The following is a 20,892-nucleotide window of genomic DNA, read 5'->3' on the forward strand; positions in this document are numbered from 1 at the left end:
CTTTCTGCTAACGGATATGAAAAACTCATAATAAACACAATCTCAGGACCAAAAAAAAAAAAGAGGACAAGAAGACAAAAACAATGTTCTCATAAAACACCACTAGGCCTAAAAAATTAAACAGAAGCATGAGACCCTCTGTAATTCAATCACATTTTCCCTCTTGCAATTATGCAACAGCTGCACTAAATGCATTCCGGCACAATGCCAAAAGTCCTCACGCACCCACGACACACACACACACACACACACACACACACACACACGCTCTAATATGAGCGAGCACCCAAACAAAAACACAGATAGCTGTGCTTGGCTGCTCCAGTCGCTGTACCCACATGGTGAAATCACTGCCAGGCTCAAAGGCATGGAGAACTAACTGATATCATAGTGTAGAACCCAAACAGACATTCTTGCTTCAACACTTTCATGTACGGTTAACTAAAAAAAAAGAAAAAAAAAGGAAAGGTTAAGCCTATCAGAAAAATAACAAAGGCTAGTCAGAACCAGTTAGCATGACATCATGTGTATAAGGATACCACAGGAACCTACTGCATGTCTGGAGTCGAGTAAGTATGGTAATTTTCTACAGAATTTTGCTATAGATAAATAGGGTGTGTTTTAACAGGGAAATTGGGCTGCACCACAATACAAGGCCAAATTGGGGCTCCCCTTTTTCGTTAACCATGGTGGCATTTTGTTGTAATCAAGCTTCTCCTTGGCTTATGACTATATCTAACCCTTGGTTTTTTATGCCATGTGTGCACTTAGTCACTTTATTAAGGGGATCTATGCTTTGTATATTTCATTATCTTTCAGTGTGTTTTTGTTTTATGTTAGCATGTCATGTGCTATAACGTTGATGTGCCTTTTTCATCTCAGCAGAGGTCGTTTTAGGTCAGCTTCAGCTGTTTTAAATGTGCTCTAGAAATAAAATTTAAATCGTGTTTTGTCACGATGTTATTCATTAGCATTTTGGTTAAACTGTAACATTACAGTTGGGATTAGATTTGGAGTTGTTAGTAGGAGCGTTACAGAAATTTTTTCATTGTATATTAATTTAGTCTAAAAATGGTGTCACAGTATCAAGTTATTAATTGGCCATTAAAAAAAAAAACCACCAGTGGTGAAAATGAAAGAAAATACATTATATGGATAAAAGCATGTGGACATCTGACCATCACACCTATATGGGGTTCTTCCCCAAACTGCTGCCACAAAGATGGAGGCACATTATTGTATAGAATGTCTTTGGATGCTGTTAGTTAGTTAGTTAGTTAGTTAGTTCCGTCCACGCAGCGGGGCGCATCGGGCAACAAGCATTCGCCAGCGGGCTCGGTCGGAAGCGTCGATTTCCACATCTTCCCACTTGACATCGAGCGCTCGTAGATCTTCCATGAATGTTCGTCGCCAAGTATTCCGCGGCCGCCCTACTCTTCTCTTCCCCCGTGGCGGCGTCCAGCGCAGCGCGATCTTTGCGTGGCGGTGGTCAGACATCCGTAGAATGTGTCCTGCAAAGCGCATTCTTCGCTCTACGACCATTTCTGCCAGGCTGCGGGAGTTTGTTCTTCTTAGAATTTCTTCGTTTGAAATACGATCACGGTATGATACACCGAGTATTCTTCTCAGGCATCGTTGTTGAAACACATTCAGCTTGTGGATGACTGCCCTCGAGCTCTTCCAAGTTTCAGATGCATAGATGGCGGTTGGGATGATGATGCTATTAAACAGGCGAAGTTTGCTGTTGGTGTGGATAGTTCGCCTAGCCCAAATCGGTTGTAGCTGTTGGAAGACTGCAAATGCTCTGCCGATTCTGCGATTGACATCCACGTTAGTCCCACCATCCGCAGCCACAATGCTGCCAAGGTAGGTGAACTGTTTGACTTCTTCGATCAGCTGGTTGCTCACCGTGATCCGCACCGGCGTCATCCGGCCGACGGCCATGACGTTGGTCTCGTCAGTGCTGATCCGTAACCCAACTTTGGCTGCTTCGTGCTCCAGGCTAGTGGTCATCTCCTGTAAGACTTTCCCATTCTGCGCCAATAGCACAATATCGTCGGCGAATTCCAGGTCGGTCAGGCGTCCCTGGCCTGTCCACGGAATTCCAGACGCTGGCTGTGTTAGTGCTCGTCGCATGACGAAGTCCATCATCATGAGGAAAAAGAATGGTGAAAGAATGCAGCCCTGTCTGACTCCAGTCTCGATGGTGAAAAAGGCAGTATGACCTGTGTCCGTCCGGATGCAACAGCTAGAATCCTGATATAAGTTCTGGAAAATGGCGATAAACCGCTGTGGAATGCCATATAGCCGTGCGATGTTCCAAAGCGATTTCCGGTGGACGCTGTCAAACGCCTTCTTAAAGTCTATAAAGTTGACCAAGAGCGGTTTCTGATATTCGGAGCTTTGTTCAATGATGTTTCGAAGAGCAAAGATTTGTTCAGTGCACGACCGACCGCTTCTAAACCCGGCCTGTTCGTCCCGTAGAGCCTGATCGACTGCTCGCAGTATCCGTTTGAGGAGGACGAGACAAAATACCTTGCCTGGAACAGACAGAAGGGTGATGCCTCTCCAATTGTCACAGTCTGCGAGATTACCTTTCTTAGGTAATTTGACGATGACACCCTGTCTCCAGTCATTTGGGACACGTTCCATGTGCCAGCAGTCATTGAGCAGCGTAGTGAGCACCCGTACAACTTCATCACCACCCGCTTTCAGCATTTCTGCCGAGATTTGGTCAAGACCAGGTGCTTTGTTGTTTTTCAGATGACGAATCGCTGCAGCGACCTCAGCATCCATGATGTCGCTCATGTCCACTTCCAGCTCACAGGGAGGAGGAAAGACTGTAAAGTCGTGCGTGGCTACGGGAGCCGGCTGGTTTAGGGTGTCTTTGAAATGTTCCACCCAACGCACGTCCTGCTCTTCTTTGCTAACTAGCATCCTGCCGGTTGTATCCCTTATCGGCCCAGTGGAACCGCTTCGGGCCCGAGTGAGATCTCTGACCACACGAAAAAGAGTCCTGCTGTCACCCTGGTCCGCAGCCAGTTGTGCTTCAGTGCTCCTTCTTGTCTGCTCGGCAACTCCTCTTGACCCTGCGGTCGAGTTCTCGGTACGCCTGCGATGCTTCATTTCGCTCCTCTTCGGTCTTTGCTTGATCGCGCTGACGTTTCTTGACCCGTCTTTCATCGAGCAACGACCATGTCCGGTCCTGAATCCACTGTTCTCGCTGCATTCCACGCCGTCGACCAATCGTTCTCTCTGCCGTCTCTATGGCAGCATCCTTGATCTGTGCCCATTGTTCTTCGATGCTGGCCGAGTTGTCAAGAATCTGGAATCGATTAGCGAGTTCAATGTGGAAGTGCTCGGCGTTCACGCGGTCCTTCAATTTCTCGGAGGCAAATGACTGAACGGTGTTGCGTCCGGCCACTCTTTTCAATTTTAGTCGGATTGAAGTCACAAGCAAGTGGTGATCAGATCCGACGTCGGCGCCGCGAAAAACCCGTACGTCACGTAAAGCCGAGCGCCACCGTCGATGGATGCATACATAGTCGATTTCATTGTGAGTGGCCCCATCTGGTGACCGCCACGTCTTTTTGTGAATCCGTTTGTGAATGAAATATGTATTCCCGATGCAAAGGTTGTTAAGATTGCATAGGGATAGGAGACGCTCTCCATTATCGCTCGTTACTGCTGCCGATCCATGAGGTCCGATCACGTTTTCCCAGCCCTGCCGGTCGCTACTGAGTTGCGCATTCATGTCGCCAAGGAGGATCTTTATGTCATGGTTGGGGATAACCGCGATTGTGTCTTGCAGCTGGTCGTAGAAGGCGTCCTTCTCTTCATCATCTGCCTCATTTGTCGGTGCGTAGACTTGAATAACAGTAATTTTAGCATGGCGAGACTGAAATCGGGCGGTAATTATGCGATCACTGATCGGTTTCCATCCAACGAGTGCCTGTGCCGCGGTTTTGCTCAGGACCATCCCGACGCCGTGCACATGATGTTCTTTGGCTCCCGAATACAGGACGATCTTCCCGTCGCTTATCATTTTTCCATTACCCGTCCACCTCATTTCGCTGACACCAAGAATGTCAAGCCGGTAATTGTCGAATTCGTGCAGAAGCTGCTCCAGTCTCCCACACTGGTACAACGTTCGCACGTTCCAGGTTCCAATTCGTGTGATCGTATTGGCGTCGAGTATCCCATTTTGCATCGGGCGCTGGACGACCTTTCGGCTTTGCTCCAGCACTGTCATCAAGGGAGAAACAGGGTCATCGCGCCGGATGCTGTATTGTAACATTACAATTTCCCTTCACTGGAACTAAGAGGCCCGAACTCTGTGCACAAAGTGAGCACCATGAAGACATGGCTTGACAAGGTTGGAGTGAAAGAACTCGAGTGTCCTGCACAGAGCGCTGACCTCAACCCCACTGAACACCTTTGGGATGAACTGGAACACTGACTGCACCCCAGACCTCCTCACATTATGTCAGTGTTTGACCTCACTAATGCTCATGAGACTGAATGGACACAAATCCCTACAGCCATGCTCCAAAATCTAGTGGAAAGCCTTCCCAGAAGAGTGGAGGTTCTTATAACAGCAAATCTGTAATGGGACGTTCAACAACAACATATAGGTATGATGGTCAGGTGTCCACAAACTTTTGGCCATATCGCGTATGTTGATTAAGTAATGCTGCCAGAGCATATTGGTAGTAATTACGATCAATTCTCATGGGATGAGTTGATCCCTGTATAAATTCACAACTCCATATATGCACTTCATTTTAATATAGAATTTGATAGAGATGAGAGGCTCAATCAACTATACATTGAACTTTATACATTTTTGGCCTAGATGTGTGACTGACAGTGATCAAGCAACCAATGGCGCAAATCATACGTTGAATTTCACCCATTGTTTCTATCCTTTAATGTTTTAAAATGGGTTATTAAATACTGAGATACCTTGAAACTGTGATATTTGTAGACTAGGTTATCACATGGTGAAAATGTCCAACATTAACACCCCTAGTCGCTGCTGCCCTGATCTAAAATATTAAACATGTAAAATACTTACTGCTCAATATCCAATAACCAAAGGCAGCCAAGCTGAACTGTTACCTCCTGTATTCGTTTTGAACATTCGTTCCTGAAATTCTGTGAGATTCCGGTTCCTGAGAGTCAGGTTCACTGGACTGGATTTTACAACATCATAAAAGTGTGTGGCGTTTTATTCAGGGCAAATATCAGTGTGGGAGTTTGACTATTGAAGGATAAAAACCTGTCAATATCTGGGGTCTCAACATTGGTTCTAGTAAAATCTCGTAAAGTAACAATACAACACAGTCGTTTGTACATGCCGTCCGACACTGTATTTTGCAAAAATGAAAAGTTCTTGTGTAACTACCTTCAGGCTTCAGTCTTCAGTCAGTCTTCAGTTTTCTCGATACCAACCTTACCTTCAGAACACAGTGTCCTGTGACTTTTTTACAATAATCTAATTATTCCACTTTACATTTCAGCTTATGTAAGCACAATGGAATTCGTGAGGGTTCAACCATTTTTATCATTGTGTAATTCCAAGCTGTACCTTCAGGGATCGATGAGATCAGCAGAGGGCAGGTCAGGACCAGCCATGCACAGCTCTAGTTCTGCAGGCATGCATATGAGCCAATTGTATTAACCAAGCGGAATTTGGCTGTTAACACAGTTTACTAACTGCACATCAATCAATCAATCGATCAAAATCTGGAGCAAAATCAAAAACTGGAACAAACAATAGAAGATACAGGTAGAGACATCTGAAGATCAGATTGGAAACACAAACTAATCACAAATTGGTTCACAAATTGGTCAGGGTTCACATTCATACGATTTCTTACGCCTTTACCGTATGAAATTAAATCCACCTTCAAATTTGTACGTTTATCGTCATGCAGTCATACTGACGTTGGGTGCTGGTCTTTCATCAACATATAGAAGTACAATTCTCACACTCGGTCCGTAAAAATAACCGACATGCTGGATTTGGACGGGACTAAAATATTTGGTAATAATTACATTTACCCACCTCCCAATCCAAAAAGAACGTTAGAAAGATCATTTTGAGAACGTCATAAAATCTCAGTATTTATCACTTTATGACTGCAAAAGGAAAATCGGCGGACTGAACAAAAAAAAATATATTAAAAAAATAAATGCATTTGAATCAGTATTCTGAAAAAGTCATTAGTGAGGTAATCCACTAATACACCATGTCTAAATGAGAAACTGTGACACCCTAACAACTCTACACCAAACCCTATTCCAGAGCCATAGAGGACACAGAGCCAGACACTGCTGGCTTTGTCCTGAGCCTCACCAGCGCAAGAATCGCTGACCTCTTTTCCAACATCCTGTTTTTGAGAAAAGTGGACAAAAAAAAAGCAGTGATTTTCTGACCCATGAGAGAAATGAGAAAGATGGAAAGAAAGAGAAGTACAGGGGTGTGTAGTGCTCAGAGAGAACAATCCTCCTTTTGCTTTCCGGATGACCTTATTTTATGGTCAATAACAGGACATTATGGCACAATAAGGAGCCGCAGATAGGAGAAGAGGAATCTGTAGGTGGTCTTCTGCTTCCAAGAAACTTCATTATGGCTGATAATTATTTCTCCCTCACCTTCCAGAACTGGTGGAAACATTAGCATAGGCAGCTATGGTGGAAAATAAATCAAATAAAATCAGGAAATAAAATAAAGAATGAGAAATAAAGACATGTGCTATGCTGATTGAGGGATGCATCAATACTAATACTGCTATGCTGTGCTCATTTACTCATTCTAAATACATTCGACTTACCTCGGAAATGGGAAGTTAGAACGTCTGTGGAATTACAGAGTTACTGTTGTGAGTATGTCTACATGATGACTGATCTAAAGCAAACACTTGCATATGCAGTACAACGAATTTAAAGATAAGGAGTGCTACTGTGTGCTGCTATGCGCAGCCACGTTGATTTGACGTCACTTGCTGAACCCTGGGTTGAGGAGATCGTCCTGAATTATGTCCTGAATAATACAATCCCCATGTTGTACAATCCCCAGGGAATGCTAGCAACATAATACACACTTCCTCCCCAGGAATCTGTCCTCGGCCATGGCAATTGACCTATAATGATAATGATAAAGTCTTTATTTATTACATATACATATGCACAGTGAAATTCTTTTCTTCGCACATCCGCATCCACATTCGCAGCATGCCAGGAAGCTGGGGTTAGAGCACAGGGTCAGCCATGATACGGCGCCCGTAGAGCAGAGAGTGCAGAGTTAAGGGCCTTGCTCAATGATCACAGTGGCAGCTTGGCAGTGCTGGGGCTTGAACCCCCGAACTTCCGATCAGTAAACCAGAGCCTTAACCGCCAAGCCACCACTGCCCCCAACAACCTCTACAGGCTATCACTTCCTCCGGCAGTCCAACCAGTGATCTGAGATGTACTGATAGTACTGTGCTGCTAGTGATACACTACCAAACACAAATGAGTGAACAGTACCCAAATCTGCTCAGAACATCAGTGTCATCCCCATACCCATCTTTCACATGTAAGCCTGTTTTTAATGTCCTATTTTCAGACAGGATACATCAGTAAATTATATTGTGTACTTCAAACTGCACCAGCAAACTGCAAAACTTAAGAATGTTTATGTCACTGACCCACATTCAGGTTCTGAAAGGACATTTTTTTTTGGAGCGCTGACTTTGACTAGTGCTCTCCCAGAGGACACGGGAACTTGTTTGAGAGTCTCTAAGCAATGGCTTATCGTTCTCATATGCCCTAGTTCCCTCACATTCACTGCAGTGGAATATTTTCTACCATTTTAAAATGGTATCCAGTGTGACATTTACAAGACAAAACGGTGCACAATCATGAACTCATGTGAATTCTGACCTGCAACCACACAAGTCATGCGATAACAGTCTCTTGTAATAGTGTGTAGAGATCAACCCAGTTGAAACCAAGTTCCACTGAAGAGCTGTTATTAGAGGTCGACCAATGGTGGATTTTACCGATACAGATAAATAAGTTGGGCAGAACCTGCCGATAACCGATTAATCGACCGTTTTAAAAATCAATACTGAATGAAAACATAACACTCAAAGTAAAACAATAAAAACCTTATTACAAAAATAAACAGTACTGACTGTTCCATGAAAATGTACTGTACTTTTAAAAAATGAAATAATATATAAATATTAATATATATTAGCTATTAATAAATATTAAAGTAAATAAAAAATATACATCCAAACTGAAACAAAACATGGCACTCCAAATAACAAATAAAAATAGAGCTGTCCAAAATGAATCAAAAAAACATTTCAAATAACACAACAAAATTTGTCAGAGATAGTTTTTATTTGGCCTCTAGAGACTTGTACAGTAAGACGACAGCGTACTCTTCTCAACCGCTCCCGCAACGGACCCAACCGGGGAAAATGATCAGTGTTAATCAGCAAAAAACGATCAATCGGTCGACCTCTAGCTGTTATAATACCAAAGAAGGAGAGACAAACGGATCAGGGGAAAGCTTTGTATATAGGCTAACATAATGGATCCCCAACCATTATCAATCACATTCAGTTAGAAATAGAACTTACAAAATCCAAAATATTTCAAACTTTTTAATAATAATTAACGAACTGACTACACATGTAATTCTTCTAATCAAGAAAAAAGAAAGGCAGATCATTGCCAAAACTGTAACTGGAAAAATAATTAAAAAGTACCGCCTGCAAAAATTTTCCCAAGAAGCTCTGGGTTTCTCAAAGAAGCGTTGGCAGAAAATAGATGAAGAACCATGTTCCTTTATGAGAAAGAAGGGGAAAAGATCTACTGCTGTGGACAAAGTGGATGCCTTCTTCATAAGGGATGATGTGAGCTGAATGACAGCAGGATGAAAACAAATTTACATGAAACAAGAAAAAAGCAAAAATACCTGCAGACTGACAAACTACAGAATTTACTGAACATCAGAGTCACGTCTCTTATTCCTTTTTCTGTTCCCTTTGGCCATTTTAGGTTGATCAAGAAGCCTGACAACGTAAAACTCACGAAAACTTGCAATTCATGGCCTGTACATAAATGGGCTGTCGGCTTCAAAAAAATCCTGAGGAAATTGTTGATGCAACAATGTGCCACCAAAAATCAAAACTATGTGCATACGGTGAGTGTAAAGGGTGCATTTACATAACACATGCCATGTTGAAACCCCCTTCTAATACAGAGATAGCCCTTACCCAGTGGTCAATGGAAGACAAAGTGCCTGGGAAGAGTACAACCATCACTGTAAAGACAACAGTGATGAAAATCTGGGAAGCAATGAATGCTTGATTCATGTAGTTTTAGTGAAAATTACACTTTTATTAAATATTCACAAGAAATTCAGTCTGTCCATTTTGGTGGCTCGCATCAATAGGCAACCCTGCACACTGGGGTACTATACACTGCAGCAGATCAGTCTCCAGTCCCTTTCTTCTCCATCTCACCTTCCAGAAGGCATGATCCTCAAGCTATCTGGGCCCAACTTGACCCTATTCTAGACATGGTTAAGGAGAACTATCCACTTATCAACCGCCTTCATCTCTTCAGTGATGGTCCTGCTACGCAATACAAACAAAAGGGTAACTTCTTCCTCCTCTCCAAAGAGCTATACAAGAAAGGCTTCAAATATATTATTTGGCATTTCTTTGAAGCCAGCCACACAAAGGTGCCCCGATGGTGTTGGTGGGACACTGGAAATGTCAGCTGTCAAGTTAGTCAGGCTTGTAGAAGATATCCCTAATGCAGAAGCCATGTTCCAGAAACTGAAGGGGTTAGATTCATCTGCAAAACTGTTCTTTGTTGAGGAGAATGAAGTTGAGAAAAAGGTTGAGGAAATGCTGGAAGCACCTCCTTTAGTAGCAGTGAAGGGGACAACGAAGATGCATCAAGTATATGGGACATAACTTGCCTTTGTAAAGCAGCTGAAGGTGTTTTGGATTGTCCATGTCGTGACCTTAAAGATCCTGGGAGAAGAAAGAAGCACTACAACTGCCAATGAAGAGACAGCTGTCACTGACCCAACTCCATGGCGGCCAGAAGTAATAGACTCACAACACATTGTTCTCCTGAGTTTGCAGTATGACTCCTGGGTATGGCTCATTTTCACAGGTTATTATGCACCAGTGTCAAATGTGAACGTGAAATGCATGCACAGAAATGGAATTAATAAATTCTTCTGGCCAAGCCCACGCAATGACATTAACTGGTATGCTGATGACCAGATTCTATGCCTTATCCCAGAGCCACATGCATTAAACAAAAGGCCTGTCCAGGTCAAAAGATCAGTCTGGAGGTTCATAGAGGAGCACATAGCTAAAGAGTGAGGCAGAACAAGGACTTGGAAGATTATACTGAGCACTATGCAACTGTTAGAACTGTTAAGATTCATTAAATGAAATGAAATTAAACAGATGATATAAAGGAGTCCTTATGATCACTATGCTTTAAGGTTGATAGATAATTGACTGTATTGATTGAATTTGTAAAATAGAATAGTACATTATACATATATACTTAATATATAATAGTATATTAATATATTACTATACTACATTATATTAATGTTAATGAAATTAAAAAGTATTAATTCAAAGTTATAGGGGTCTCTATATTTCCATGTTTGATCTGTGTTCCTATTTGCATTTTTATGTTAATAAAATGCCTTTCTTTGATAAAATATTTGATGAGTTATTACTGTGATGTCCACCCTGTTACGTATTAAATATTTAATTATAATTTAACAATATCACTAAATATACTCTCTCTGCATGTTAACATAAACCTATGAAGTATCAGTCAACAACACATTCTAAATACTGTAACCAAATTCTAATTATATTTACGGTTATTATAGAAAAATATGGTGCAAATGGCTTGCCATTATTATAGAGAAAATGCATTTTCCTACATAATTATTGTTTAAAATAACTTTGATGAGCATAAATTAGTATGGTTTAGTAGGGGGATGCTTGATTTAATAGAAAATGTGAACACGGTCATAAACATGCATTAAAAACATTTCTAATAGTTATACATCTGTCCCGTAACAGGGTGGACATTTGCGATACTTCGTGTGTGAACAATTTGCCCATAACTATTAGGATTTAATGGCCTGAGCTGGACCACTATCTAATTCTGATAGTTAAACATATCCTATTTGTGACAGAAAGATTAAAAATGGGAACTTCTTCAGATTTTTTTTAAAATTACAAAGTCAAAAGTCACTGGATTGAAGGAAAGACTACAGTTTGTTAACTTGTACTATAAAGTGCACAAATTGCATGATTTCATTTCCTGTAGTCACTCTGTGCATTATAAAAACAAACAGACAACAATTTGGCTAGTACAAAAAAATACAACGCACTGTATAATGTCACGAAAAGAAAAACTTCTGTAGTCAGTAAAACATGGTAAATAAGCCACCTGATATCGGTAACTGCACATACACCTACATGTGGGACTCCAAAGAGAAGGTGACATTAGATGAAAGTGAGAAAGAAGGTAGTTTTCTGTAACAGACATGTCTAAATGCCACGTTGGAGTAAATTTAAAGGCGCTAGGATTGCTAAAGAATTGAGTGCGTTTGATGAGAGACTGTCCAATGCGGTGCACTCGGACCCTCACCTGTACCTGAACCCCTCTCACTGTGATTACAGTGATTTCTGGAAAGTATAAAACTTCTTATGAAGGATGAACAAACCGTCGTCATTATGAACATGACAGCTACAGGTTTAATGAAGGAGAATCATGGATGTGTGTGTCCATAAAGGGTAAATTAAAGAAATTATCAGTATTATAATAAACTGTAGCTTCTTCCACTTGGGGACTTTACCTGAACACAATATTCACATACAAGACATTCAGATGTCTTACCTCTGATTCAGCCTTCGGTCATCCTCACTCCCAAAATCCTGAATCAGAAAGACAGAAATAGAAATACAATTTAAAGATTCATAATGAGGAAAAACACAGCCATTAATCCGTGTTTATGAAACAGGAAAGGACACAACGTGTCTCATAAAATGACATGATGAATCACCAGTTCGTGTCTCAAGAAATCTGCCTGAATGCATGAACAAAAACATAAAGTACACAAGCAGGTGAATCCAAATGTATATCTGATCATATGGTCTCAGATAAAACTGGTGCCAAACTAGGAATGTGCTGATAATTACAAGATATGTGTTATCGTGGACACTTTAAAGCACTTCTGCATTCCAGGACGTTGCAGGGCGACATCAACATCTAAGGTTGATTCCTTAGAACAAATTTGAAGGTAACATTGCATGTGAAGGAAATATCATAATTGTCCTGAAAGCTTGAGAAACATGACAGAAGGAACTGACGCACTGACTAATACCATTATTGTATATATTTTAAGTTCTATGTTATATATGTTAATATATTGCCTCTGACACGCTGAGGGGGCAATTAATGTGAAATCACCGGAGGCCTCCCGACTGACCATCTCAGATTTGCTTCATGTTTTCTGCAATACGGGCGAAAAGGAAACACATTTTATGAGACACAACACACTTTATTTGTGTCTATCTTAAAGCTACAGACACCATGTTTTCCACCAGATGTAAATCACCTGACATGATGGAATCTATCGACATTTCCCGACACTATCATCAGTCATCCCAATCCTACTGTTGACTTATAAAAATCATTTGTAAATCAAGTAATTTTTCACTAGATACCTTATTTATTCTTACTTTTTTCTTGATCACTACTTTTACTTTAAATAAATTACTACTAGAATAGCATAAAACTTATCTGATTAACTTATAACAGTGTAAACCTATACTGCAGGGAAGTCTGCAGCTCCTATTCCTCTTTCTGAGGGCAGAAATGGAAAGGGGCAGGGAAGAGAACATGGTTCCTGACCACACAAACAAGGTTTCATCATAACAATAAATGCTTTAAAAATAGTTCCTCATTGTGTGGGGAGGGCAGAACACTGGTGATTAGGTTACAAACCACAACGGGGAACAATAAGAAACCCAGGTAGTCCGACTAGGAACAGCCGTCCCACACCTGAAGAGGAAACGACTCAGTTTAGCCCGAAACTGCCCTCAGGAGACACTTTCACACAATGCAGCTTTCCGTCTAACTCTGTCTACAAGCTGAAACACCACTGGCCTTAAGGAGGACCTTGGTAATAAATGACCTAAAGATAATAAATCATATCTTACAGGCATGTGCCAAGGTTAAATTCTAACGTTATAATAATTGCCAAACCTTTTGGTAACATAATTTGTTGACTCACATTCTGTGACTAATTCTCAGCTTAAAGAGAAATCAAAACTGACCTTCAGACTGCACATCTGGTCATAACATCTGGACTAATCACTTAAAAGACAAAATTCTTCCTTGTCTGTAATCTTCCTCACTACCTGTAAATGGCTTCTTATTTTTGATCACCTCAAAGTGTACCCCCAGGAAGGTTTTTAAAAAAAATAATAATAATCATTATGTTTCACCTTTCCCTCCCCCACACCCAGCTCTCATGGAACAGGAAATGCAGAGTCAGCTCACACTTCAGTAGCACTATACTGACTACTAAGCAGCAACACTTGCAGGATTGCTGTCGACCCCTCCTCTAATGTGTGTGACAATGGTGTTGTTGGAGATAAATAGTCCTTCGCACATGGCTATTTTCTACATCTGACTTCATGTTTTGTTGTCAACAGCCAATCAAATGCTGTGTATAAAACCATAGAACCACCTTACATTGTTCCCGTCCCAAATACATAATTTTACTTACAAAGTAGGTCACACTGCATAAGTATAATTTTTAAACTTTAGTTTCATGTTAAGCATTTGTAAAAAGGTTTGGTTCATGCAATCTAACCAATGTAGCTATGGAAAGCTATCTAACAAGCTTTATACACAGTCTGGTCATCTTACATGAATTAGCTATATTTCTAACAATCTACAAACACAAATATGACTGTGTAGCAATGCTTTGAATCATTTTCTTACTGCATAATCCAGTTGCCCTTGAGTTTCAACATAGGAAATGAAGACCGGACATTCTCCTTTACGATTTTATGGTAGAAAGAAGAAGTCATGTTTTCCTCAATTATTCCAGCACAAAGGCGCTGAAGCAGCAAAGCATCCCCACACCAGCACATTTCCACCACCACCATGCTTGACTGTTCAGAATTTTCAGAAAATTCAGACTAGTCTTAATGTTCTTCTAGGTTAGCAGTGGTTTTCACCTCACTACTCTGCCATGGATGCCATTTTTGCCCAGTGCCTGTATGATAGTCGAGTCATGAACAGTGACCTTTACTGATGCAAGAGAGACCTGTATGTCCTTTGGTGTTGTACTTGGTTCTTTGGAGTCCCACAGCCTTTTAAATAGCTTTGAAACCCTTCCCAGCCTGATGCATTTCAATCACCTTCTTCATCAACATTTCTGGAATTTCTTTCAACTTTGACATAGTGTGTTTACCCAACTTCATGCTGTTGAAAAAGTTCTATTTAAGTGTTGATGTGATTGAACAGGGTTTACAGTAATCAGGCCTGGTTGTGTCTAGTCCAGCTGAACCCCATTATAAATGCAGTTTCATAGATTTGGAGAATTAGTAACTACAGGGGCAAATACATTTTCATACAGGCCCAGTTGGTATTGGATAACTATTTTGCATCTATAAATAACAGTATCATTTAGAAACTGTATTTTGTGTTTACTCAGGTTTCCTTTGTTTTATCTTAGATTTTGTTTTCATTTCTGAAACAATTTATTATGAGATATATGCAAAAACAGAACTCAGGATGGGGCAAATACTTTTTCACAGCACTGTACTCACAAACGGTCGAGTCTGGTTCAGTTCGAATATAACCAGTTATGGTATTGACTTTGCTGAGAGGGATACATACATAGCTGTCTTCAAATTTGGACGAAATAAGACAGCTTAGAGGACAACTGTCTGAATGGACTGAAGGGGTGGTGACAATTAAAATTTACTTACAATAACAAATTATTGTGTACCACAATGCATCTGAATGCTCGATTCTGACTAAACAGAGGGTGTTGATTAATTTTCTATAACAGTTCTATTGCATATTCTAATACATTATGGACTTGTATGGCAGACACTCCTCATAAACAGTTTCAAAATGTGTGTAATCATTGTTAAAGTGAGGTTTGCTGTAAGTAGACGTTTATCATTAGCATCTTTGGAAGGAGTCTCCAGTGTCAGTGTTTTGTAACATTCAGAAGTATACAGTTGGAATAAAAATGATTCAACCCCTATTGCAAATCAGGTTTATTGTCAAAATTTACAGAATTTCAGCTGTTTGCAATGAACAAATCAAACAAAAGCAATTGAAATAGTTCAACACAACGGATGCTTCAAGTGGTTTATCATTTACCATAATATCAATATTACATCGTTATATCACCCAGCTGTCTCTCATATAATCTTCATGTTTTCTTAATTTTCCCTTTCTGATGCTCCATCCATTCCTTGAATACTTTGCAACCTCTCTATTCATCCCCAACTCTCTCTCTCTCTCTCTTTCTCTCTCTCTCTCTCTAAAATGGTGTGAAGAGATGACATCACTGCAGCTGTGTCCCTCTATTGGATGGGTTACTCTGCAAAATCCAAATGTGTGTTTGTGTGTGTGTGTGTGTTAATAGTAAGATGATGGAGCAGCCCCACCCTCACCAAGGACAGACCATGTCACTCATTTTGAGGGAGTAACCCCCCTCCAAACAGTACTAGAGTCGCTTAGGGTATAATGACGTCATTAGTGCAGCAACATAATCTTCCATAGAGCCCAAATGGAACATTTGTTTCTGATGATCTAATGAAGCAGTGATTCCCAATCAGTGATTCTTGCACAACCTGTTACACACCTTAAACTACAGCCCAGTACCAGAAAGTAGAAACCAGCATGACATACTCATGAATGCAATATTTTACATAATAACTGGAGACCATGAAATCCGTGAAGGACTTCCGAATGTAAAATTGCGTCTGCTGGCTTTGTTTACACTGCAGTTTGATGTAAGTGTGTGTCGCTTGTGCCCTCTACTGATGAAACTCACATTCTGCAGCAAAATGTCCCAATGACGTCATAGAAAGATTTTTAAAATTACTATACACAACATGTAACATTGTTAATTAACAAATCCCTTGCTTTGTTACTGATATCAATGGGGCACTGCATCCGTATTCGAGTCCTCTCTAATGGTGAATGGACGCTGTTGACACGCTTCTCTAAAAAGGTCATGTGATGCCACTGAGACGCAACCTGAGCCGTTTTGCGCCTGTGCAGCTTTAATCTCTTCCCAAATGGATGCCGGGCACTCCTCAGAGAATCATTTGTGTTACAGGCTAAACGGTGTCATGTTTATAGTTAATCGAATGAGAAATGGATGAAACACATTGTTATAGGGCATGACGTAGGTTGTGTTACAAATCAAACCTTAGGAGACAACGTGTCATCAGTGTATTATGTGTGTGTATGAGGTTAATGGTTCATTACACAGGACAATGTCAGGTGGATATTTAAAGTCAGTGGGTCATTGTACTAGCAAATAAAAGGTTTGCATGTGTGTATAACATGAAATAGTTGTGGTAACATGACCAAACCTTCTGCTCTGACAAGTCACCTTTCAAAATGTCCTGATCATCAGGTATAGTATATATCATAAAACTCAACAGCTAAGACATTTTCATGTCTATTTAACATAATATCACAAAATATCATATAGGCAATTATTGATACACCTACAAGACGTGTACAATCCTACAAAGCAGGATAATAAACACAATCCCAAACAAGTCGCCAGCTTCGTATTAAGATTTATTCACACTGATAAACTATTTCATGTTGTAATACAAGCGGTTAGAAATGAAAGATGGTGTTCTGTTGAAGAAGGCAACAGTTAACAGTTATATAATCTATGGGAAATTTCATTACATGCACATTTCTGCTGTGAAGATGGCAAGATAGAAGCAAAAGACTTATGTGATTTTTTTGTTTGTTTGTTTAATTTTCTCATCTTGGGCTTGTTCTTAATAGCTCTTCATGTCTAAATTTTGTTCTTGAAATTAATCATGTATTGTTGTTGTTATAATTGATCTATCTGCTAAAAAATTATGACATTCTAAAGCATGTCATGATGTTTTTTTGTGTGTGTGTGTGTGTGTGTGTGTGTGAAATCCAGATAAATAAATAAAACGCACGCCAATCTGCCTGCATTCATCAACACATTAAAATAAATAAAAGTAACACAGTAATACGATATCTTCCTCTATCCATGTAATTTTCAAATGTAAATAAGAATTAAATTTGCTAGTTATACAAAAAGTGTTTTAAATTTAGGCATACTATAGTTAGATTTTACACTATGTTTTGATTTTACCCCGGGAATTTATACTATATCTTGATTTTACACTATATCTTGATTTGATCCCCAGATTTTATACTATATTTTGATTTTACCCCCAGATTTTATACCACGTTTTGATTTTACCCCGGGAGTTTATACTATATCATGATTTTACCCCCAGGTTTTATACTATATCTTGATTTGATCCCCAGATTTTATACAATATTTTACCCCCAGATTGTATATAATATCTTGATTTTACCCCCAGATTTTATGATATATTTTGATTTAACCCTCAGATTTTATACTATATCTTGATTTTACCTCCAGATTTTACCCCCAGATTTTATGATATATTTTGATTTTACCCCCAGATTTTATGATATATTTTGATTTAACCCTCAGATTTTATACTATATCTTGATTTTACCCCTAGATTTTATACTATATCTTGATTTTACTCCCAGATTTTATATCTTGATTTTACCCCCAGATTTTATACTATATCTTGATTTTACCCCTAGATGTTATACTATATCTTGATTTTACCCCCAGATTTTATACTATATCATGATTTTACCCCCAGATTTTATATCTTGATTTTACCCCCAGATTTTATACTATATCTTGATTTTACCCCTAGATGTTATACTATATCTTGATTTTACCCCCAGATTTTATACTATATCATGATTTTACCCCCAGATTTTATACCATATCTTGATTTTACCCCCAGATTTTATATCTTGATTTGACAACCAGATATTCTGATTTTACCCCCAAATTTTATACTATATTTTGATTTAACCCTAAGATTTTATACTATATCATGATTTTACCCCCAGATTTTATACTATATCTTGATTTGACCCCCAGATCTTATACTATATCTTGATTTGACCCCCAGATTTTATACAATATTTACCTTTTACCACAGATTTTATACTATATTTTGATTTTACCCCAGATTTGATACAATATTTAGATTTTACCACCAGATTTTATACTATATTTAGATTTTACCTCAGAATTTATACTATATTTTGATATTTTACAGCATATTTTATATTATGGTTTCATTTTTCCTTCAGATGTAATGATCATAAGGTTTCAGCTCATATACCCATTATACTATAGCCTTATCGACAGAATAAATTACATTTGTGGCATGCCTTTACTCAGTTATTGAAGAAAATATGAACTGCATATATGTTTTGATCCTGAATTTGTCAGTAGACAGCCACAAAGAAAGATAAAATGTTTTCCATCTCCTGTTTTGTTTATAAAAGGTGTATCCGAACGTGCCTTTCCTGCTATATTACGTGCATGCAAACACACATCCTTTATTTAACACGAAATCACAAATATGGTGTCAATTCTGAACATGTGGATCATTAGACAATGTGAAATATTTATTTTATAATATATTTCAACGAGCATAAAAATAGCAGTTTGCGCCATCATTACGCCGGCTAGCTAAGGTGTGTGAGCGGATAGGACTGACAGGTAGGGCGCTGTGCTAGCTTACCGGCTAGTTCATTCACCATAACAAATATGATGGCTGAACAGTAAATAATAAGCGTGCTCATATGTTTTTCCCCCACTACTGAAACGTTAAAAGGGGCAGTCTAAAACTGATTCAGTGTCGTTTTAGTCATTTAGTTAACAGCGACGTGTTGTTAACACGCAGACGCTAGCTGGCTAGCCAATGATTAACCAGAGAGAACGAGCTGGCTTTTATTACAAACAGATGATTTTGAGCTTGTTGTTGTTTTGTTATTGGTATTGACCCCGGTGCGTTTCTAATAAATCTAATGAGCACATGTTCTAAGCGACAGACCGGCAGAAAAAACAAACATACACTCTCTCTTTCCCTCTCCCTCTCTCTCTCACACTCACACACACACACTCAGGCCTCCTACACATCCTCGCGTCCCGCTAAACCCTGCCTTTCCTGTTCCTGTTTCCCGGCTTACCGTCTCGGCGTTGGCGGTGCTGGCGCTGGCCGTGCTCGGGGTCGGAGATCGCTGCAGCGTTACCAAAGCCATGCTGTAAAGCCTCTAATAATCCAAAAACGAGTCCAAAACTGTCCAGAAAGGCGGCTCAGGTCTTTAACTGCGGGTAAAAATTGCCCCAAGCAGCTCTTGGCATCTCCGGCGGCTGGGATGTGATCACGGTGGCGCTTTGCATGAAGCCTCGCCTGATTTTGGTCGGAAAGACGAGCCGCTTAAACTTCTTACATGTCATAAAATTTCTGAAATATTCGCCTTAGATAACAAAGTGTTTCTGAACTGGATCGGAATCGGCGGCTGAATCTGACTCCTACAGAGTGTTCATGATGAGTGTAGGAGCGGCTGATCCCTCTCTCTCTCTCTCTCTCTCTCTCTCTCTCTCTCATACACACACTACAGCATCAGGACATGTGAGAAAATGCAGACATCATGGTGATGCTATTGGCTGTCAGGGGTTTACAACTAACAATGGCAGTCGCAAACTAACACTAAGATATTTTTCTATGACAGTATCAGTGGTGGCTGGTATACAATTTACAAGTGGATTTTTACTGTCATTCCTCTATATAGCCTGTATACATTACAACGGAATGTTGTTTTTCCAGGAGCATGGGTGCAACACGTAACAGACTACATAAAGTGCAAATACACAACACTGTGAGATGTATACACGAGATTGTTTACTGTGAACATCTTAACGTGCATGTCAATACAAACAGTTTGGATTTTTGTGAAAGCAAGTGCATCCATCCATTTTCTGTACCGCTTATTCTATCCCAGGGTCACGGGAATCCTGAACCCTATCCCAGGGGACTCAGGGCACAAGGCGGAGGCCACCCTGGACGAGGTGGGCACAATCACACACTCATTCACACACTACAGACAATTTGGAAAGGCCAATCAGCCTACAACGCATGTCTTTGGACTGGGGGAGGAAACCCCTGAAGGCAGGAATCGCACCCCAATCCCCAGAGGTGCAAGGCAAACGTGCCTTGTGGTTAACATGCCACTGGCAACAGCAACTGTGGTCTGGGACTGGGGCTGATTTCTTTCTAACCCAGAGGGCAGTTTATTCATGCAGGTTATCAGTTACAGTCATGTGAGCTGATTTTACCCCCAGATGTGCTCTCAAAACAGCCTCAGTTTCTCATGGCATGGATTCCCTAAGATGTTGGAAACATTCCTTTGAGATTCTGGTCCATGCTGACATGATTGCATCACGCAATTTCTGCAGATTTTTCAGGTGTACTTTCGAGCTGCGCATCTCCTGTTCTACCACATCACAAAGGTCACTGAAGAACATTGAACGCAACCAATACCATACAGGCCTCCCCTGTGACTACAGCTGTAGCATGCCCTATTGGCACCGTTAATGCATGCCCAGTGCCACTGGTTACATAAGGTTTCCTTCTGTTGCACCTAATACCACTCAGGCATGTTTGC

At 40.2% G+C, this 20,892-nt stretch overlaps 1 protein-coding gene across 2 annotated transcripts in view; it reads right to left on the reverse strand.

The window, feature by feature from the left end:
* ssh1a (slingshot protein phosphatase 1a) overlaps positions 1-19,827 on the reverse strand; it is a 58,648-nt gene extending 38,821 nt beyond the window's left edge. For both annotated transcript variants that reach the window (XM_053610770.1, XM_053610768.1), the window contains exons 1-2: positions 19,414-19,827; positions 11,956-11,993 (exon numbers count right to left, since the gene is read on the reverse strand). In XM_053610770.1, coding sequence (XP_053466745.1) covers positions 11,956-11,993; positions 19,414-19,485 — 110 coding nt within the window. In that variant the 5' untranslated portion in view covers positions 19,486-19,827. The remainder of the gene's footprint in view (positions 1-11,955; positions 11,994-19,413) is intronic.
* Between the last annotated feature and the right edge of the window lie 1,065 nt (positions 19,828-20,892).

Source organism: Ictalurus furcatus, chromosome 22 (genome assembly GCF_023375685.1).
Source record: "Ictalurus furcatus strain D&B chromosome 22, Billie_1.0, whole genome shotgun sequence".
Taxonomy (NCBI): domain Eukaryota; kingdom Metazoa; phylum Chordata; class Actinopteri; order Siluriformes; family Ictaluridae; genus Ictalurus; species Ictalurus furcatus.